The sequence below is a fragment of the Chelonoidis abingdonii genome, chromosome 8 (genome assembly GCF_003597395.2).
Source record: "Chelonoidis abingdonii isolate Lonesome George chromosome 8, CheloAbing_2.0, whole genome shotgun sequence".
NCBI classification, from domain to species: Eukaryota; Metazoa; Chordata; order Testudines; family Testudinidae; genus Chelonoidis; species Chelonoidis abingdonii.
The window spans coordinates 44,964,688-44,987,515 of NC_133776.1; the positions used below are offsets into that span (position 1 = coordinate 44,964,688).

The window sequence follows — 22,828 nt, forward strand, 5'->3', positions numbered from 1 at the left end:
AGAGCACTTCAACCTCCCTGGCCACACTATAGCAGACCTTAAGGTGGCCATCCTGCAGCAAAAAAACTTCAGGACCAGACTTCAAAGAGAAACTGCTGAGCTTCAGTTCATCTGCAAATTTGACACCATCACCTCAGGGTTGAACAAAGACTGTGAATGGCTTGCCAACTACAGAACCAGTTTCTCCTCTCTTGGTTTTCACACCTCAGCTGCTAGAACTGAGGGCCTCATCCTCCCTGATTGAACTAACCTTGTTATCTCTAGCTTGCTTACTAGCATATATATACCTGCCCCTGGAAATTTCCACTACATGCATCTGACGAAGTGGGTATTCACCCACGAAAGCTCATGCTCCAAAACGTCTGTTAGTCTATAAGGTGCCACAGGATTCTTTGCTGTGATTACATAAAACTCACAGCATTTATCTTTTAAATTTGTATGTTTCTAGCTTTTGTGTAGGAAAGCGTGAAAACATGAATGAGGCCTCAAAAGGCAAATAAAACTAACCCCAATTTATTTATTTTTTTTTAAAAAAGCTAATGATTTTTAAGTCAATATGGTATTTTGAGGTGTGGGCCTGCCTCATGATTTTTGATTACTGGGGGCTGGCAATGCTGAAAGTTCTAAGAATCTTTAAGGCTGATAGAAGAGTCTACTAAGATTGCAAAAGTGTTTCCACTTGCTTCTCTCATCTGCCTGCTTGGTGTACTCTTCAGGCTTTAAATTTGGAGGCAGGGACTGCCATTTTCTGTGTATTTGTACAGTGCTTCTCACAATGGATCCTGGACTTGGCTGACTGGCTTATAGGTCTTATCACAGTACAAATGCTTAAATCAAAACCCTTAAGCAAGCTTTCCCTACAGTTCAGCCTGAAAAAGGCTGATCTTTCCACCTCCAGATTTGTTCTCCTTAAGTCTGTGTGTCTGATGAATATTCCGGGGGGCAAGGGGCAGAGAGAGCACACTAACATCAGTCCTTGGTGTCAACCAACCAGGTTTCTGTGATGCAGACCAGGTCAAGCAAGTCATGGATGTCAAAGGGGCTTACTGATTTTAGATCTTGTGTTGATAAGCATGAGACTGTGATCCTGGGGTGGTGGGTGTTTTGGGACCATCAGAGGTAGCTGTTGATGGATTGGCATTTCCTGCTGGCTGGTTAGCATATCCTATTTGTTTCTTATTGTTATGTCTAAATTGACCATGCATCCTGGTTTTTCCTGGGACAGACCCAATTTTTCATATAGTGTCTCAGAAATTTTTTCTAGGACACATTAAATATCCCATGTTTTATAACTACAGAACAGTTGTTCTAGGCATTTTGCTATATGGGTGCAATTTGTTCTTTGTTTACCAGGAACAAGCAGTCCAGTGGAATAAGCGTCCAGTGTAAAAACATGCTTGTACTGAAGCAATAAGTTAAATGAATATAGATGCTATCAAAGCTGTTTTGTTGCTCAGAGTGGCTGTTAATGGTACATATTCAGTATTTCATAATAAACTGGGAGTAGTGACACTACTAGTATGCAGCTCATTTTTTTTAATGTACTTTTGTATAATTGTTTCACAGCCCTAAAAAATACCTTCACAAAAGCATCCTGGTTGTGTTTTTGAAAATATGGTATGCTATGAGATGCCTGGGTGAGGCTGAGAGGTGTGATGTTCCCTAATTGGCTGTCATGGTGATTTCATGATGTGACAGATGTACTGTACAGAGAGTGGCAAGACTGCTCAATTCCCTGAGTGACTTTGTGGTGGTGAGTTGTATGTGAAATGCACCAGATGTGTGTCACAGGGCTGGTTCAGGGTCCTGTGCATGAAAGGGCAAACCCTATCCGTTCCTCAGGGAAGTTTAGGTAAAAAGGAACAGGACCCATGAAAGGACTGATGAAATGGAGAGGTCCTTTGTTAAGACAGCCTTGCAAAACCTGGGAAAGTGTTATGCTCATACAAAGCACATGGTATCTTTATAGAGGAAGGTAAATACACAGCATTTATTGAGAATGCAACAGTTAGCATATGCTTTTTAGTCTCTCTCTCTCTCTCTCTCTCTCTCTCTCTCTCTCACACACACACACTCACTCACTCACTCACTCACACACTCCTGCCAGTGATGTTCATAGTTACCAGTCTGTTGTAGCTCGAGTCAATCTAATGGCCAGTTAGATTGAGCACGAGTGTGGAGCTGCGCTCTTGTCGGTCGTGATCCGATGCTCCTGGAGTGTGGCAAGGCGAACCCAAAGTCCCATGGCCAAGCACCATGCTCTTATAGGTTTTTTCCTTTGTTGAAGTCTATGGATTTTGCTGGGTCAGTTTGTGACTGGTTACTTCTTAATTGGTGTAAACAACCCAATACACCTCTGAGAGGGTCATCCTGTCCTTTGTTTTAATTTAATCAATTGTCCTTAGGGGTGCCAGCCTTCACCTCAGGGTCGTCAACCTGCCCTTCATTATGGGTGTGCCTTGAGGATTCTTTGATGTCCTTTAAGTCTCTTCACTCCTTCCTTGACTCTGGGTATAACAATGGCCTTCACACCTTATCTTTTCCTGATGCATGCATTCCTCATTCACACAAACAGATTGAGAATATAAACAGTAGTAGTTTATATGGAGCAAAAAGGCATCGCAAATTAAACCTTGCTAAGTTTTACAGTCAATAACCAAGACAATTTACATTGAGACCCAGGCCTTCAATGTTTCTCTAATTTACTTAACAGACACAATAGAGAATCCTATCTCTTATTTACTAAACCTTAAAACAAATAAATGTATATTTAACTAGCGTGCCTAATTTGTAATACATATAGGAAACCATAACAGACATTATAACTTATCCTAAAACAAAAGGATGACCATAATCATTCATAAGGATTGTTCTGGTCTGTCATTCCTTTCTGCGATTCAAAAAGGGTAGCTGGCAGGATGAAATCAAATCATACATTAATTCTCATAGTACATTATAAAATCCAGCTCCTACAAAAGGGATGTTTATGGTCTTCATTGGGATTGGCCTTGGTACACCTGGGAAAGAGAGCAGAGTTAAAAAGGAGGAAGTCCTCAGGGAGGAACAGACAGGCAGGCTGGGAAATGGGAGACTCATGTGGAAGCAGGCTGAGGCTCCTGGCTCAGCAGAAAGCCTGAAAAGCCTGAGGTGGGACAGCAGGAGGACTTGGAGCCCCAAAAAGAACCAGGAAGGAACTGAGAGACTCTGTCCTGGGCAGCCTAAAATAGGCCCTGGAAAAGACTAAGTAAGAGATGGGAACAGGACTTTGGTGGAGTTACTCAGAATGGGAAATAATTGAGTGAGGATTGAGTGAGGGGTTTATGTTGTGGGAAGCCCAGGAAGGAAGGCCTGTAGGCAGTGTGAGTACAGTGGTTGATATATATATTTTGGATGTGGGACTTAGGTACCATGAAAGAGGTGCAACAGTGTGCAACCTGGCTGTAGGACCACTGAATATCTAGAAGGGACACTAGCGAGGCAGAAACTTGGCTTACTCACTCTTCGGAGCTAGGGGGCTCTCTAACTGGTGGCTGGTCCCATGACCTTGCCCCAAGTATGGCAAATTTCCACCACACCTGTGCTGTGGCTATGCTCTGGGACAGTACAAAGCTAGTAAAGCTCCACTCTAGGGTAGTGGGAAGTGGAGTTGCAAATAGGGAGTCCTTTTTCCCCATCTTTTAAAGATGTGTTATGATGTTTTGGAGGCAGGGAGGTTCAGCCTATGTCTTGGAGCTTGTCTTCATGGCAGACTTAATTTGGGCTCAACCATGGGTTTGCCCTTAACATGCTCCATGGTCACACATCCGCACACCTCTGTCCATGTTACGTGGAAAGGTAGCCACCGCTTCGTGAGCTATAGCTGATAGGGCAGACCTAGCAATAGTTGTGAAGGTGTATTGCTATCCCAAGGTACTTGTGAAGATGTGCGTTCACGCTAGCTGGGACTTGATGGTCTTCCAATCTCTTCTCATAGCTCTCTGTCTGGAAGTGGACTATAAGTGGCTCTTAGAGGGTTGGGGGACTGACTGAGCTTTACCCTCACCACCACAGACCTGTAGGGAAAAGAAGAATATGGGGGAGGAAGGGACATTCCCAGAGTTGGTCATCACTAACCTGGAATTTCCCAGGTCCTAGTGTCTGGAAAATAAGGGGTACCATTGGTTCCTTGGTAGCCATGCATGGGTGTGGGATTGGGATGAGAACATCAGTCAGAGTGTGGGTTTCTCCAGTAGGCAGAATGTTACAAATCAAACACCTTTGATCTAATGCTGATAGGGAATGTAGGGACAGGAGCCATGGGCCATTGAAAGTGGTGAAGCAGAGGCACAGATCAGTGTTGTTATGGCCAGGATCCCAGCCAAAACTGGAGAAACTGAGGCATGACTTAATGTCGCTGTGGCTCAGATCCCAGCTGAAAGTGGGGAAGCTGAGGCAGATAATGAATACCACCATGTATTCTTATTTAATTTCACACCCTGGGTAGTGCCCTCAAGATGAGTATTTTGCAATTTGCAGTCAACTGCCTCCTCAGTCCTGGCCAGACCCAATTTATTGTTAACAGCAAAGTCTGAGATGGAGTTGTTTTGTGGGGCAGTCCTTGAATCTGTGCAATAGAGTTTCCGTGAAAGGAAGAGAATCAGATCTGAAAACTGACTTCAGTGCTTTGGTGGGGGGCATTGCATCTAGCATGAAAAAGAATCATTGTCTCCATTAAAGGCTGCAGCTGTCAGTCCCAGTTATCGGGGTAAGTGGGATCCATCCCTAGGGCACATAACAGCATGCCAGCTTTGGTCCTGTCAGGAAATCATCTCCTCCCACAGTTCCTAGAGTGAGCAGTCAAGCTGTCCCACAATACCCTATGAATGTGAGCAGTGGCGCAGTGCAGTATTGTTCTAGAAATCTTGAGATATGTGCCCAATTGCCTGTATTGCTTGTCATAGCCAGGTACAGCACCAGCGCGGACATGGGGTGTGAGTGCACCCCAATGTGGTCATGCTGGCATGGGTTAGCCTATCCCGGGTTCGCTTACCCTGTGATTGCCTCACCTGTGCTTAGCATGCAGTGAAGACATAGCTTTGATGTGTGCTGGTTCCTCGCAGTGGAGTTGGGGAGGACACTGCTCTGCTTCTTTCTTTGGATGCAGGAGTAGTAGCAGAGATAATTTAAATCAGGGTTTCAAAGTTCCTAAACCCACAAAGTGCAGTGTCTGAGCTGGTTGCTGGGGAGGGACCCTGCTTCCTGTTGCGGCTGAGGGGAGGGAATGATTTGTTCCTCTGTGTGTTGAGTGTATCTCATGGGTGGAGTTGTAGTAGTTTGTGATGCCTCTGCCCATACCTTTGTGCAATTCCTTTGTCCAGTTTAACCTCTCTGCAGGCTCTAGTATAGGATGGTGGGGGATGCACTTTCCATAGTGCTGCTGTATTAATTTGGGCTTTGTGCCTGTAGGAGGTAATCATTTGGAGAGCAGTGTTTGGAAACTCTCTTTTTTTTGTTTGGGTTTAGCCTCCTAATCTAGACTGGTTTCTCCTGATTGCTGACCTTTCCTGGAGCTGAGGCAACAGCTGCCCCACATGGATGAGTCCCAAGAAAGACGCAACACTGGCTGTTGTTCAACCCAGCCAGATTTGAATGCAAGGTTCTTAGTTGGCACCTTCCTGTATTACTAATCTTAGTCATTCTAGGAGTCTTTGGGGAAGTTTGCACAATATTAAAAGTTAGGCTTTGGATTAGGGTTTTGTTTGGAAATACTGCTTAAAAAGCCTGTCAAAATATAGCAGAACAGAGAGGTTACACTGAGCTGGCTTTTTGATACTGACAACACAGGAGTAATTTACACTGTAAAAACTATAGGTCCGAGCCTCAACTTGTGTAAATTGGCCTATCTCCATTGAAATCAGTAGAGCTAGGTCAGTTTATACCAACTGAGGATCTGGCCTTTGACTTCAGAACACAGTTTTGCAGTATCCTCGCAGAGCACTGGCAGTTTCTCTCCTGTTGATGTTAAAGAAAATTGTGTGGTTAAACTCTTATGCACCAAAATGAATATTCATATACCTTTCAGAGAGGGTGTATTTTGATTTAGATTCATGGAGATTTCATTCCTAACTACAAGCCTTATTTTAGCATTCACGGACCTATTCATATACCTCCTAAAAACTGTTTCTGCTCATGCCAGTGGCAAAAATCTCTTTGAGTTCAGTTGACCTTTGGTCCAAGTCCTCAACTGACATAAAAGGTCACAACTCCTCTGGTTTCAATAAACCTATGTTGATTTACACCAACTGAAGATCCGGTTATATAGCTTTAGTCTGCTGCTGCTGAGGTGTATTTTATAATAGCATTTGCACATTTGTGCATGCTAAGTATTTTTAAGGATTGCAGAAAAATGTCCAATAGGAGCCCTTGGTTTCATAACTTTCGAAAACATTCATATTTGGGGTTGAAATTTACCATAACTGATCTCTGCCTGAAAGTGATTTGTTTTTCTTAAAGTTTGAGCAAAATCTTTTGAGCTATTTTTATTTTTTTAGTTCAACAAATGTGAGAAAAATGCTTTTCCCTTCCAAAAAAACAAACAAAACAAAAACAACCCCAAACACAATCTAACCACACTTTTTTTTTTTTTACCCTGTATTGCTGCAAACCAGCTGTAGTTTGACATTTGAAGTATAGCATGTACATGGCACCCTGAGGACTAGTCACTCTGCTTGACTTGCAGTACTGTACAAAACTGGGTTTTTTTGGAAAACTCTGAGCCCTTGACATCTGCAGCCTATGTGTGCGCAGTAGAACTGCCCTGTTCCATGGATAAGTGCACACCTCAGGAAGTGAGCACTGTGCATGCTTGCAATGTGCATATTTTCCATTTTCTGTGGTAGAGTCAAAGGCTGGCCTGGCACTTTCACCCATTCTCCTTCCACCCCGCATTCTCCTCACAGTAGTGATGAAGAGACAGGAACAGGCATGTGACGGCCTGGCTGGTTCCTGTTCAGCAGGATTGTCATGGTGTTTGGCATGGACGTGGTCCTCAAAGAGGGCCATGCGATATGTTTTAAATGAACTAAGTGTCTGAATGCTAAAATGTAAGGCAGTGATTAGAAAACAGTTCTGTCAAGCTGGGAATGGTGCATATAAAGTGGTAGAAGTACATGTATAGCTAGTAAGATGCTCAATTCCAAAAGCTGATTCCAGGATACTGAGGTGCTGTGATACCATGGTGATCAGTGACCCCAGGGCCGGTGCAAGGATATTTTGTGCCCTAGGCAAAACTTCCATCTTGCGCCACCTCCCCCGCCCCCCCCAAATCACATACGTTATACACAATACACGGTCACAGAGTAACATGTTATAATTTAGAATTTATGTTTCCGCGCTTTAAGTTTAGCAAATTTAGAAACAAGTTCCTCCAAGTCAATGCTGTTCTATTGTCAAGGTAGATAGCCCAACAAGTCTTTGTTGCAACATTGATGTTCGCATATATGGTTTTGATCAACTTTGACGCTTCGAGAAGCTTTCGTCACCACTGGCCACAGAAACTGGATCAAGAGGATGCCGACAGAGCAGATACTGTGTTGGGACACTATCTGTCTGCTTATTTTCCCATATGAAGTTCAACTCATCTTGTGGTGATAACTCCTTTGGACTCGTCTTTGCAATAGCTTGCAATTCACTGCACAAGTCAAAGGCACAATATCTTGGATCACCAATGTTGCAAAGCTTTCTCCAGATTCAAGCAATGTTCCATAATTTTGCTTTGGTGTTTAATTTGGCTAACCTGTAAGCATCATGATATGAAGCCAAATACTGAACTAATTTGTCTGCTCAAGTGAATCTTTTCTTCAACGAATGTATTGCTGTGTTCAGTGAACTGCAAAGTAAAACGTTCACTTTGAATTTTTCTTTTGGATGCAGAATAGGTTCGTCATCTGCTTATATGTGATAACTCGCCTCCTCTTCTTTCATAATACGGATTGATCTGGTTCAAAAAAAAAAAGCTTTGCCCGGTACCATCCAACTTCCTCGCAAGGCTCACCTGCATCTTACCAATGTTTTCTCAAATGGCTGCGTCACTTCATGCGAGCCCCAGAAACTTTTGGTTTTCCAAGTTGATAATGGCATCACATATATGAAATGTCTTTTGGCTCTGAAGTTGTTTGCTATTTATGTTATCTCAAACAATATGTCATACCACAATAAACAAAGAGAAACAAGAAACTTGAAACTAGATGGCTTTTGTAAGAGCCTTGCATCAACTCGTGATGTATTGGCCAGATGATTCTGTCAGATATGTCTTCATAGACCTGTCACCAATGAAGCATGGATGGAAAAGCTCCCCCCCAAGAAGACTAAGACATGATGGCTGGATACATAACAGAACACCTGTCCCTCACAGCACTACCTCATCAACATGCCACTTTTGCTCAGGACAGAACAACATTTAGAGGATACTATGCATTCAGTGGTCCTCTACACTCGCCAAAGAACAGGCATGACAACTAAGCCTAACCAGTGCATCCACTTTTTTGACTGCTTTTCTGGCACTGGTGAGGAGTAGCCGGTGCCAGACCTTAGCCGGTGATGGGTGCACTACAGATCTACACAACTGAGCAAGGTGGGTGGCGCTAGAGTCCTGCTGAGACTGCTGTCCTGCCACCAAGCTGGAAGCCACAGCCTCCATCGAGGAGAGAACTCAAAAATATCACGCTCCTTCTGCATGATTCCCCCAAGCACTTCTTCAGGCAGCTTGCTGCGGGGGGGTCACTCACAGGCTAGGGCTGCCTTGTTGCAGGCAAAACACGCAGCAGGGTTTAAAACGTCCAGAACAGGGCGCACCCAGAGGGACTCAGGCGGGCCTCAGCAAAGAGCAAAAATCGGGGCCCTTCCATAAAACAATTTGCAATACTATAAGTAACATTGTATTAGGAAATGTAAAAAATAACTAATGAAATACATTCAAAAATTAATTTGTATAATTTGAAATAAACTAAATACATTATTTAAAACATTAAAAGCTGTAATGGTCAGTATACATTTGCAATTACATAATGGGCAGTTGCTGTGGTGATTGTATGTTGGTACCAATGGGCTGGGTAGGGAACTGGGCTCTGGTTCAGGGGTGCCCAGCTCACAGGGCTGGGGTCAGGGGGTGGTCAGTCAGAGGGCTGGGCTCAGAGCTGGAGGTTCAGGGCTGTTGGGGGGATGGGGTCAGGGGGTTTCCAGCTCAGAAGGACTGGCTCGGAGCTGGGGTCAGGGCTGTGGGGGGATGGGGTCAGGAGTGTGCCTGGGGCACTGGGGCAGCTCAGACTCTGCAGCGCTGCTGTTCTCTGCCAGCCGTCCAGGCACAAGGGGAGCAGGAGCAGGGACCAGCCAAGACCAATGGGGCCAGGAGTACAGGCACCTGAGGCCCGACCTGTGTGGGACGACACTTGCTTAACCTTGCCCAATGCATGAGCGTGGGTCCTCTTTCTTCCTCCGCTCCCACCAGACCACCGCTGAGACCCCGGGGGCGGCCCTGGGCTGCGGGCTGCTGCGGGGGCGCCTGACCCGGGGGGCGCCCTGGGCTGCCGGGCTGCCGTGCGGGGGCCCTGACCCCGGGGGCGCCCTGGCTTGCGGCTTGCCGCGGGGGCGCTGACCCCGGGGGGCGCCCTGGCTGCCGCTGGGGGCTCCCTGACCCTGGGGTGCTTGGGCCTGCGCGCGGGGTGCCCTGACCCGGGGGCGCCTTGGGCGCGCGCGGATGCGCTGACCCTGGGGGATGTCCTGGGCTGGCCGCGGCTGCGCGCATGACCGGAAGCGCCCTGGGCCCTCTGCCGGGCTGCCTGCGGCTGGTGCTGACTCCGGGGGCGCCCTGGGCTGCCGGGCTGCGCAGCGGCTGCGCGCGCTGACCCTGGGGGCGCCCTGGGCTGCCGCCTGAAGCTCAGACTACCTCTCCAGCAGCAGCGGCTGCAACCATTTAAAAATTTTTTTGGGGGCGCCGCTTTTTGGCACCCCCAAATCTTGGCGCCCTAGGCAACCGCCTAGTTCGCCTAAATGGTTGCACCGGCCCTGAGTGACCCTACAGAAAACTAGATGGGTAAGGAGATGAATAGCTATATTACTAGCTCTGTAGCACTCCTATTGTCCCTCTCTCAAGTGCATTTTCAGAATGGCTTTTGTGGATTGTACTGATCAAAGGTCTGCTGGCTACTGCTCAGCTCCTCAGACTCTGTTGAACAGCCTGGCAGTGGTACTGCCATGATGCGAGGGTAGCTCAAAGGTTTGTTGAAGGAGAATTGTGGTGCAGCTGGGCCACACCTCGCTACAAATAGTCTTAAGCCCGGCCCTAGATCAGGGCGGGCAACAAACACTAAGTTCGTATGCTCAGGCCCTCAGGCAGGGCTGAGCAGCAATAGTCTTATCCCCAGCCCTAGGTCAGGGTGGCAGGGCTGGCTCCAGGCCCCAGCGCGCCAAGTGTGTGCTTGGGGTGGCATGTCGCGGAGGGGCGTTCTGCCGGTTGCCGAGAGGGCAGCAGGCGGCTCTGGTGGACCTCCCGCAGGCATCCCTGCGGAGGGTCCGCTGGTCCCGCGGCAGAGTGCACCCTGCGGTGTGCCGCCGTGCTTGGGGCGGTGAAATGGCTAGAGCCGGCCCTGCAGGGCGGGGCAACAAACACTGAGTCTGTATGCTCAGGCCCTCAGGCAGGGCTGAGCAGCTATAGCAGGTTTCGGCCTCTCCAGGCCAGGGAAAAGAGAGAGTCTGCCACCCTTGGAAGGGTGGCAGGGGGGACGCAGGCCCTCCCACTCCACTGCGTCCCAGCCCGGAGCCCTAGCAGCGGCAGACACTCGCTGCTGTCAGTGGGGATCCTGGCTGTATCACACTGACATTGGTTCTGGCAGTGCTGCAGCCAGACTGGAGTCGGCTGCCCCCGGGCTACTTCCAGTCTCCCCCTCATCAGGCACCTGAGTCGTCAAGGCGTCACCAGCAGTCAAAAACACCATCGGCTCCTCTGGGTAAGTGTTCGAGGGTGGGCTCAGTGGCTCCTCGGGGTAGCTGGTGCAGGGCAGGTTCGGCCAGGCCTCCCCAGGGTAGCGGGGAAGCAGCAGGCTTGGCCGACCTGGTGCTGTCTCCCCCAAGGGAGCCCGGCCACAGACGTCTGGTCTCTGTGGCGGCTGGTTCTCAACTGAGCTCTGCTGGTGAGCTTTCATACTTCTGGGTCTGCTCCGTGACCTCTGAGGGGCCGGCGCAGGACCCAGTAACTGGTGTTAGGGGAGGTTTGTCCCTCAGCAGGGCTGTGGGGAATCCCACCGCCTTGCTACAAGAATCTATATACTCAATGAACATGGTCACACTGAAATTCAAAAATAGCTTTCAACAAATATTTTCTGAGAAATGTTTCGCATGGCTCTCCTGGGTCAGTGACTGTGCAGTATCCCAGATTAACTGACTGACAGACCGTTTCAGAAGGATATTACCAACCATTGAGCAGCCCTGAAGAATCCATGCCGTAAGTGTACACAAGGCATGGTCTTTCCCTGTTCCACAGTGGTATGCAAGATGGTACAGTAAATACACAGAAAGTATAGAAAAAGCGTATATACCATCTAGAGAGAATTTAATGGGTGCTAGTCACTGAAATGTCATCACTGATCAATTTACTTCCTTTCTTTTACCTCCATAATTTGAAAAGAGCATCTTTATTTTAGTGACTGTTCACGATGCACTTGGAGGAGATTTTTTTAAGGAAGGCTTAGCCACCTCAGCTCTAGGAACAATCATGTGGCTGTGATGTCCCTTATCAAACAGAACAGATTGCTGTGTTTAGAATGTCACCTGCCCAGCACCCTTGGCAGCTATGGGTCTGAAATCTGATACGTATTCCTGAGCCTGTCTCAGCGGTATTAATGCAGTTTGCCACTCAGTCACCAGGGTGTCCGTGCTTTCTTTCCCCACACGTATGCCTTATGGATGGAGACTGTCTTTTGCATTAAGATGTAATGGGATGAATTTATTATCATATTTCCAGCATTATTAAAGTCTTCAGGACCGTGCTAATCATCTCTAATTAATCTCTCTGTACCAAGGAATGTAGAGTACAGAAAGCTTATATTAGAGTTCTATAATTGGGCTAAAGGTTCTCCCCTAAGGCTAATACTAAGTAAGAGAGAGCTGCCAAGCATGCTATATGATAACAATACTGACTTAAAAGTATCATTAGGAGACTAAAGGATCGTTTTGTTGATCTTTTAATACTCTGTGTTCTACATCAAGTTCTTAACTTTCAGGGTCTTTGTGCTGTTGCTTTTTAAGAATCCCATTTATATCCTTTCAGCTCTGAATCAGCAGATCTAATCATCAGCTTCCAGCAGCATTCATCCAGGGAGTTTATTGAGTGAGAAATTTCAGGAGAGCAGCTTCCCTTGGGGCTTCCTACAGCTTTCTTTAGGAGACGTTAGATTCTTCCAGATAGCTGCTTTGGTTCAAATCCTCCAGCCTTTTGCATGGGCCTGTAAGGTGCATAACTTACAGAAATGCCGCGTTTCAGTTTTATGGGATGGGCACAGAGGTGGCATGAAGGGTTTTAGTTCTCAAACTCCATACACTGTCAGTCTGAGCCCTTCCAGGGCTCTCAGAGCAGGGGTTCAGAACACCTTTGTGTGGAGGGGCTATGGGAGCTAAGGGGAGGAGTCCAGAATCCTGAGTAACAACAGCTTGGAGCTAAGGATATTAGGTACAATTTTCAAAAGAACCCAAGTCCTGTTTTCACAAGTGACTTAGTCACATAAGAACCGAAGTCCTATTGACTTTCAATGAGCCTTAAAATTCATCTATACAAACACTTAGGCCTGGTCTACACTGGCGGGTATCGATCTAAGATACACAACTTCAGCTACATGAATAATGTAGCTGAAGTCGAAGTACTTAGATCAGGGCCGGCACTTCCATTAGGCAACCCTAGGCAGTCGCCTAGGGCGCCAGGATCCAGGAGGAAGCATTTTGTGTGCTCCCCACAGAGCGCGCGGGAGCTTCCGGTTCCGCTCCCTTTGCGCCACTGAAGAAGGACCTTCTGCCGACGTGCCGCGGAAAACAGCGGCAGGCAATTGAGAAGCTCAATGATTGCCGCTGTCGCCTGCAGCATTTCGGCGGACGGTCCTTCTTTGACGGTGCAACGGGAGCAGAACCGGAAGCTTCTGCGTGCCCCGTGGGGAGCGCACAAAATGGTGCCCCCCGAATTCTGCCTAGGGCACCAGAAATCCTGGCACCGCTTCTGACTTAGATCTATCCACCTTCACTACGGTGAGTCGACTGCTGCCGCTCCCTTGTCGACTCTGCCTGCGCCTCTCGCAGAAGTGGAGTACAGGGGTCAATGGGAGAGCACTGGGGGTTGATTTATCGCGTTTAGACTAGATTGCCCACTGCCCGCCCATCCAGCGGGTAGTATAGATATACCATTGGTGTTCAGCAAGTAGGGATGTAAATCTACCTCACACTAGCTGGCTGCACACTGACAGCATGGACCTTGCTGCGTGCAGTTAAAGTTTCCTGGTGATTTTTGATCTACCCCACTTTGAAGTGGGAGGAGATTAAAGTCCACTATGGGATTTTTAATGCAGAGTGGCAGGGTCCACATGGATGCTAACTGCGTGGCAGCTAGAGCAGCATAGATTTATACGCCAGCCTGCTGCAAACAAAGTGTTTTTGTATGGACAAGCCCTCATGCTCCTAAGTAGTGCTGAGCAGCAAACACTTCTCCTGTCCCCAAGAATTGTTGAGATTAAAAAAAAAAAAATTCTCATCCCAAATAAGTACAAAAAGTCAAAATCTTAAACTTTTTTTTGCAAATCGATAATTCCCAAAACATTTAAGCTCCTGTCAATTAAAATGTTTAATTTCAATAATTTCAAGCTTTTGTTTCAACTTAAAATTTTAATATAATCTAGACAATTTCAAAACAAAGTCATTTCCGACAGAAAAAAACAAATATTTTCATTTTGAAAATGCAGTAATGAGTTATTTCAACAGTTTCAAAATCTTTATTTCATTTTTTGTTTCAATTTGGGAGGAGTCCTCAGAACTAGTTCTTTCCTGGAAATGGTTTTGGTTTCAACGAACTAGCATTTTCTGATGGAAAAAACATTGGAAAATTTCCCAGCCAGGTCTACTTAGATATTTTGGAAAATGTTACTCAACTCTCATTCCTCCACCCTGCTTCCATTTACCTGTGTGCACAGCTGATTTTCTTGGCATCAGTATGAAGAATTGGCCCATAAGTTAGTCATGTTGTTCATGAAATATATGTAATCCATGTGCATGTGAACGTGGGAGTGGAAAACAGAGATTTATTTTCTAAAATGATGGGAATCACTCAATGGACTTTGAATTTAAATGAGCACCAAAAAAAACATGTATTCCTGTAGGCATGCTTCTGTATACTGTGCACTTTTTATGTTTCTCATATTCATATTCATGCACTAATTAGTCTGTGAAATACTAACAAGTATTGCTTTCGTTGGGCCTGATTCTCCAAAGGGATCCAGATGCACAGCATCCCACTTGAAATCTGTGCATATGGCTCCCTTTGGCAAATTGGAGTCCTATTCATTCATGATTTGTCAGAGATGAAATGTTAGTTACCCAGGGAGGGATTTCAAAAAGTGTGTATATGAATTAGAAGGAAAAGTCTTAGTGACTTTTGGTCAACAATGGGTATGTCTACACCACAAAGAGAAACCTGTGGTGCCAAGTCTCAGGTCAACTGACTCGTCTTGGTGGGGCTTGGACTGCAGGGCTAAGCGTAGATGTTTACACTCATGCTGGAGCCTTGGCTCTGAAGCCCAGCAAGGGGGAGGGGCTCCAAGCCTGGACTCCAGCCTGAGTGGGAATATTTACACTGCTACTTTTAGCCCTGCAGCCCAAGCCAGAGTGAATTGACCTTGGCTCTGAGACTTGGTGCCCAAGTTCTTCCTGGCAGGGTTGACATACCCTTAGGCACTTTTGAAAATCCCTACTAACTGTAGTTAGTGACACAAATCTTCTTTTTTAATCTTTCTTTTTGTTCACTTGCTCTACTTTTAAAGTTAAACCATATTTATATTTCTCAAATAACGTATGTATTGAAAATAATGCAGATGTTAAAGAGATCTTTCTGAAGGGTGTATCCTGCTGTTTACCACCATAGTAGCTAAGTGCCTTCTGTAACAATTTCAGGCCAAATGCACCTGTATTCCCTCTCATAGTTCTTCAAAGGTACCCACTCTAGTCTCTGGCTCCCAGTTGTCACCTCTCTTGGGCAGAAGCCTGCGTCTCACTCCCTGCAGACCAGGATTTTAAGGCCACACAGCTCCCTGGATTTACACTGTGATGGCCCCAGCAAACCAGGCAACCTAAATGCTCATCTGCACTTTGCTTTCTCCCCAGAGGCTGTGATCACTGTATTGCAAGTTAATGCAAGCACAGTTATTCTTAGGTGAAAGCATATTTAAAACCTACATACATGCTAACAAACTTACTGACGGTCACCCTAACTCCAGTCTCTGGCTCTGAGAGGTGTCTGGTCTTGAAAACCTACAACTGGGCTACAAGTTCATGACTGTCTCAAACCAGATGCGAGGACTTTGCATTCACCTGCCCCTATGTATTCCCCAGGAAATCCACTTCACATGTATTTTCCCAAAAGTCCATTCTTGTCTGGAACATTTTCAATATAGCCCTTTGAACTCCCAGCACTCACTTCACATCTCTCCCCTAGAGAGGTTACATGCGATCCTGGCCCACAGTATTACATAAACTTTACATTTCATACAGCGGAGCTCAAAGGTACTTAATCTTAATTCAATAATGTCTCCCAAGGATATGCAGGAAATTGCCATATCTATCACACCTTCCAAGTAAAATCAATCGCAATAGCCAAGTCCTAATGGACTGGATGGAGTCTCTGGCACTTCTTCCTTTTGAGGCCAAAACTCTGCTTGGGATACAGCGGTGGTGGAGTTTTTTGTTTTTTTTGTTTTTAAGATTTTTATTAATTTCATGTTTTTTTTTGTTAAGGGGTAAGACTAGGAAGGAGGAGTTTATGGTGGAAAGGTGTGTTTTTTTGAAAAAAGATTTTTTGCAACATTTCCTAAAGTTGGTCGTACTCAGGATTTGCCTGATCTCCAGAAGTTTTATTTTTGCATTGAAAGATTACTTTTTTGGGGGGGGAGAAGGGGGTTAATGCCTAAAACCACTCATTTTAGGCAGTTTTTCTTCTAGGGACTTTCTTAACCTTTTGAATTTACTTAAAAATTGCATACTTGAGAGGGGGAATGCGTCTCTCTTCGTAAAATGTTTTGTCTATTCACCACTATTTTCTCTGTGTTTAGTTATTCCTCTTTTCTTTGTTCTTCCTTGCTTTTCCTTTGGAAAAATATATTTTATGAATCACCAAGATATTTTTATCTGTATTCTATTATCATTCCTTTTATTGACCTGTATGGCACCTGCTATTGCTATGAATACAATACATAACCTATGAATATCCATCATGACTGTATATAGTGCAAATTCCATAATCAGGAATACTGAACTTGCATAAAATACACATAAAAGGATTAAAAAAATTCAGACAGATATCATTCAGAAAAACGTGTATTTTTATACAAAATTTAATGAGTCACTTTCTTTGTGGTTGCAAAGCAAAATGCGACTTCAGTTTTGTTGCATTGTAAGGCAGGGCAGAATTTGTCCCTCAATATTTAAAGTTACATTTTATTTAAATAAAACTTCCCCAAATTTATTATTTTATTAGTAAGGAGGCTTCTGATTGTAAGGCTGGGAGTAAAAAACAGGTTGTTTTATTTGTATTACAGTAGCACCTATGGGCCACATAACTCCTACTCCAGCCTAGCAGAATTTGACACACACATTTCACACTTCTGGGCTGACACTTTGTTTCATGTTTTCCAGCAAAAATACTACTCCTTTAAATATAGTGGGTTTAAGGTATCACTGTACTATAATCTAGCTCTTAATATTTTAGTTCAGGTGATTTTTGTGCCTATTGTGTGTGCTGTTCTAGCTTATGATTTTTAGTGCTTCATCATGACACTCAGCATCAACCAATGATGGAATAAGTGACAAGCTTTTAACAGTGATATGACATAAGAGTGAGAGCACATGACATTGTGAAGTTGTTCAGATCTAGCTGACACAGACATAAAATATAATAAATTAGAGCCCTTAAAGTGCTAACTCAATTTCAATGTTTCATTCCTTATGAGTTTTCTCTATTGTAGGACATCCACCTCCTAGGTTGTAATTTGATTGTAAGAAAATGCATTTTCTTTTACTTGTATAGTATGTATCTAGAAAGTAGCTTTAATTTCTTCCATTTCTGGTTTTGTTTTTGTTTTCCAAAAGAATCGGATTTGCAGATCTGCCAGCACAGAGCACCAACCTGTTGCACTAAAAAGATGGAAGAAAGCTACCAGACAGCTGTTCGGAGAGAGAGGACTCAGAACATCCAGGCCTTGAACTTTGAACTGAAATATATGATAGTTGGTCATATCACAGCTTTTCAAGGTAGGAAACACATGAAACTTCATGACCCCACAAAATAAGTATGATGATGTTGTAGACATTATTTAATTTCTACTATATAATTGCAGGCAAGCTTCTCTCACTTTTTTTTTTTTTTATCATTTCTGCTAGATGTTGAGTCATTGTTTGTGCCTCAGCTTTCTATGGCCTTGATTCAGGAAAACATCCCTATTCAGGAGAGCACTTGAACATGTGTGTTACTTTATGTGCATGTTTAAATTCTCTACTAACTAGACATGGATTTAAGCAAATGCCTAAGTGTTTAACTGAACTTGGGCCTACCTTCTAGGCTTGAAAAAGACAGACTGGGATTTTCCAAGGCACAAATGGCAGGTGGACACTAAGACCTGAAAAGGAGCTCTGTAGCTCAGAAGCTTGTCTCTCTCAAGACATCGATGCAGTAAAAGATAGTAGAGCAGTAAAGTGGGTGAGGTGATATCTTGGGACCAACACAGCTACAACAACACTGCAAACATTTTTATCTACGTTCTTCCACTCAATGTCAAGGGACGTAGAGACACCGAAAGTAGAATAAAATGTTTTTCTTCCTGATCACTGATACAGCTCAGAGAGAGAATTCTCGTGTGACTAATGCCTTAAAATGTTTCACAAACTACTGAGTCACTTGAAGCCTGATTCCTTTTTGAACAGTCGTGGCACGCAGTTAAATGTGAGTGCATGAAGGAAGATTATCCTCTGAGCTCTGAAGGGAGTGACAGTTATCTTAATAACAAGTAGATTTGTCTTTCATCTGGAGATTGCTTTATTCGGGCTGGTGTCTTCTGGTCACAGTATTACTAAAGAAAATCAAATGCTTGTACAGGATTTGTATTGCAAAGTGCTGAACACTGTTGGCAGTCGAGCAAAGCACTTACGCATATGCTTAACTTTAAATGTGTGAGTGGTCCCACTGATTTCTATGGGACTACTTGTGCTTAAAAAAAGAGTCTGTAATTAAGTGCTTTGTTGTATTTGGGCTCAAGTGCTCAGCACCTTGCAGGATTAAGCCTTTAAAAGAACTTAAAATATGCTAAACTAGACCAGAATTCATTTGATTAATAGAATGAGCATCATCCTATACTCAATGTTATCAGCAGATTTGTAGATCTCTTGTCTAGATGCTGCCTTTGGAGGGGAAAAAAGATGATGTAAAATATATAGAAATTAGTAAATGGCTTAAAGCAGTGTGTTTCAACCAGTGGTCCATGAACTCTGGGGTCAACAGACTATCTAAGATTTCCTAAGGGGTCCGCATTCCATTAAAATTTTTAAGGGTCCTCAAATGAAAAGAGGTTGAAAACCAGTGGCTTAAAGTATGACCATAACAAATACTGAAAGCTTAAAAAGACAGTCAAATTACAAACTAAAAGTTTGCTTTTACTTTTGGATGTTACAAGCTGGAGGGAGGTGAGAGCAGGACGGGGACCACTTGAGAGACATGGCATTTTGCTTTATTTCACAGTTAATCTTGAAAAATGCTTCAATATCCCACATGGCTTTAAAATCCGGTAGCAAGGCCCTTTTGAGCAGCCCTAAATCGGGGAAATACGTCGGCATTGTTAAATGCTGGTGAATGATTCAAGTGATCTTTCAGTATCGTTTTAGAATAAAGATACAGTCAGAATAAAACTTAGGTCAAGCCAGGAGTTTTATTCCTTGATGCTGGTGGAGCCTTTTGAGGAAAGGAAAAGAGTCCTTGGACATTTCAAGTAGCTTAAATTTCCAATAGTTTCTTAGAAATGGGCAAATAGGTTGTTTATTGTAAATTATGGACCGTCTTCTGTCTAGGTTAGGTGAGAACTTTTGATAATGTAACTTTGCTTTGTTGCACCGAGAGCTTCATTTGTTCTTTAGGCTTTCCTTTGCACAAAACCAAAGTTCCTTTCTTTATGTAACATTCTGTTGCTAAGAGTGGTATAATACAGGACGCTTACCAAGAGAGATCTTTGTATTGAATTAGCTCAGTCCTTTTTTCCATTTTGTTCTGCTGCTGTTTTGCATTATTATAAAAAGTTAGGGCTGCAAACAGATGAATCAACTTGGTTGAGACTAACCTTGTTTTAAAGGGCCTTGGGTCTTCCTCAGGCTTGGTGCTGTAGAAGCAGTAGAGCATCAGTCAAGATAGAATTGCCACTTCTCCGGTTGCTTATTTTTGAGGGTGTCTACTGTTTCTGAAAGTTTCTTTGCCTCCTTCAGTGTTTTACAAGACCTCCCCCTTTTAGAGGGTAGCTCGCTAGTAGGCCTTGTTGCCTACTTTTGGGGAAAAATAAGCCTCAGATGCTTTTATACACTCCCACAAGTCAAAACCATTGTATTATGCACACTTTGTGAGCGTGATTCTTAAAACTATAATACAGCTTTTAGGATGAGATTTTCAAAAGGGCTCAGTGTTGGATGAACTCTGCTCCTGTTGGGAGTCAGTGGGAGTTGGACTTTAATGCAAGACTAGTTCAGCCAGTGCTGAGCACATATGAGAGCTAGACTCAAAAGCGATGTGCTGGGTTAAAACGATAAATGCATATTTAAAAACCCTCCCAGTTGGGCAATGTTGTTTCTCATTTTGCTGTGTGGAGGCTAAATCCCATTTACTTAGATGGCTGTAATTGGGTTCTAAGAGTATTAATGGGAAGGCTTGGATATTTGATTAGAGAGGAGATTTTGATGCAAGCAAGGCAATATGAAGAGGGTTCAACTGAATACTCTCTCTGACATGCATGTGAACCCCGAAAGGTTGTCTATATTTTGGACTGTGGAGACTTCATTTTATTTTTATTTAAAAAAAAAAAACACACACACACACACAGGTATTTAAATTATTCTGCAGTCAAAGCTGAACTAGAACTAATTTTAACCGCTGCCAGAGTCACGCAAAATGATTAGTGTATAAAACTCAATTAAATGTATTACATCTGTGGACAGACTTGTTATTTTTGGATTAGTGCCTATTTCAGACATATGGACAGCTTTAGCACTACTGCTGAAGCCTTTTTTCTTTAAATTTTGCAATATTAGCAAACCTGTGCTAGTGCAAACACTTAATAAATCAAACTTTCACATTCTGCAAATGTCTTAGCTTATGTTCCTGCCTCTTGTGTTGTTGCTGTAATACTGGAGTGGAATAGGAAAAGGGACCACTTGGCCTTGGCTACAAGTCTGGCAGACACCTTTCCTGGTAATATTGGGGATGGATGGATGCTGGTAGGCTAATGTCAACTGGCCAAATGGATCATGAAAGGCACGACCAGTAATTGGATTCTACAGTGATGAAAGAGACAGATACCCTGTGATCTGAATCAGGCCCTGAGTATCTGAGATGATGCAAATCAAAAAGTCTTTGTGTATATGGCATATTGTAACGGTTTCATGGGCAAATTCCTGGATTTACTATTATTTAACATGTTATATCATGGAAAAGTCTAAAAGCCACAACCGCTGTGCAAACATATTGTTAATGATGGTCCCAGCCACGGTCCCTGGCTTACAGTCTAAAAGAGAAGATGTAGAAGGTGGATGGGACAAGCAAGTGGGCCAGAGTGGAGAAAACAGTGTAACAAATAAATAGAATAGAATGTTTACAGGTCTGAGTTGGCCAGGTGTAGGGATCACAGCAAGGCAACTTCCTGGCCACTATCAGGTTGTACTTTACCATATGCAGTATGGGAAAGTTCAATCCGTCCCATCTCTCAACCCCACTGTCCAGCAGATCCTCCTTCCCTAGCCTTGGATGACCAACTAGTCCTTTTCTTACTTTTAAATTGAACAGAATCTCAAATGCAACCTTATGACTAACAAAGCCTTTCATTCTTTAATTTATGCTGATAACAGAATATCCTTCCTTGAGCTAAGCATTCCTTTCTTCAACTTGCAACTCAACAGCTGAATTGCTGTAGGTTAGAGTACAACAGGTTTTGCTTGTGGTGATACTACACATTATTTGACACCTTCCTGGCCACAACTGCCCTCCCCGTCACTTCCCGCACTCCTCATGGGGAGAGTTTCAAACAAGATGATTTGGATTCATTGTTAATGGATTAAAAGCAGTGCGAGCGTGAAGACTGAAAGTTGCTGTCAGAAGAGATTTCAATAGTCTGACAATAAAGCTTTGTTGTGTGCAGACAGCAGAGAGAAACCTTCCCTCCCTCCTCAGTGCCTTTTCAGTGGAGTGCTAACAGGTGCTCTGTATGAGACCACAGAAGATTGGCTCTGCTCCTGTCATCTTACAGTGAGGCTAATTTGTGGAATGAGAATCCAACTGCTAGTAATTTATTCATTTGGCTGATGATATCTGGGGAGAGGCGGGACAATGTTCTTTGAAACCTCTACCAGTTTTCAGCCTTCAAATTAGCAGGTGTAAGAGCTACCAGAAAATGCTTTGTATGAGTTTAACGGTTTCTGACAAATTTGGTTTCTCACTGGCATATTTCTCTCATATTTTATTTACTTTTCCCAACAGACTACAAGAAATAGATGTTTACAGGTGCTGAATGAAACCCTGTTGTGTGAACAAAAGGATATTGGCCATAAAGCAAGATTTTTATTCTGTGAGTCATAGTGTCAAAACAGCCCTGCTACTTAACATTTGGGTCCCCCCCCTTAGGGCTCAGTTGTCCTATCAGACACAGCTGTAAAGAAGGAGCCATTTGAGTCAACGGGTACAGTTCTTCCCATGGTGCCCTGACACACGGGGAATTCACAGCTGGTGCCATTCCCTGGCCCTTCCTCCCCTTCACCCCTGAGGTGTCTGGAGGGTCTGTGAGGATAGCTTGCCCTACACAAAGTAGGGAAATGCAAGGTGGAGTGTTTCCCTGTTACTATTGTATTGTTAATAATAAGAGTGCCTAGATTCCCCACTGAGACTGTATGCATATTAAGGGACAGTCCCTGCCCCCTCCTCCCCCCTCCCTCGAGTTTGTGATCTAAACAGGCAATAAGTGGGAGGGAAAATGGAAGCACAGACAGGTGGAGTGACTTGCCCAAGATCACCCAGCACGTCTGTGGCAAACCAGGCTCAGACCTAAGGACTGCTGACTCCCAGGCTAGCGCTCTGCCTACCACTTTATGCCCTTATTACAAAAGCCAGGTCTAGTTTGGCCTTTTCTCAGTGCAGACAGTAAAATGACTGACAGTGCAGTAATCAATGGGCGCTGGATCTTCATGTCACTGGCGTCCCTGCCTGCATGACAGCTGGCATCCTAAGAAAGAAGTAATGTAACTAGCCAGCACCGCCAGCCTCCTGGCTGGCCTATGAAATGAGCATTCTACATATGAGTTTGCTGAGTCA

At 44.3% G+C, this 22,828-nt stretch overlaps 1 protein-coding gene across 2 annotated transcripts in view; it reads left to right on the plus strand.

Moving 5' to 3' along the window:
• The window catches only part of LOC116815952 (glypican-5-like), a 630,803-nt gene that overhangs the window by 28,611 nt on the left and 579,364 nt on the right, over positions 1 to 22,828 (plus strand). For both annotated transcript variants that reach the window (XM_075068568.1, XM_075068569.1), the window contains exon 2: positions 17,368 to 17,529. In XM_075068568.1, coding sequence (XP_074924669.1) covers positions 17,368 to 17,529 — 162 coding nt within the window. The remainder of the gene's footprint in view (positions 1 to 17,367; positions 17,530 to 22,828) is intronic.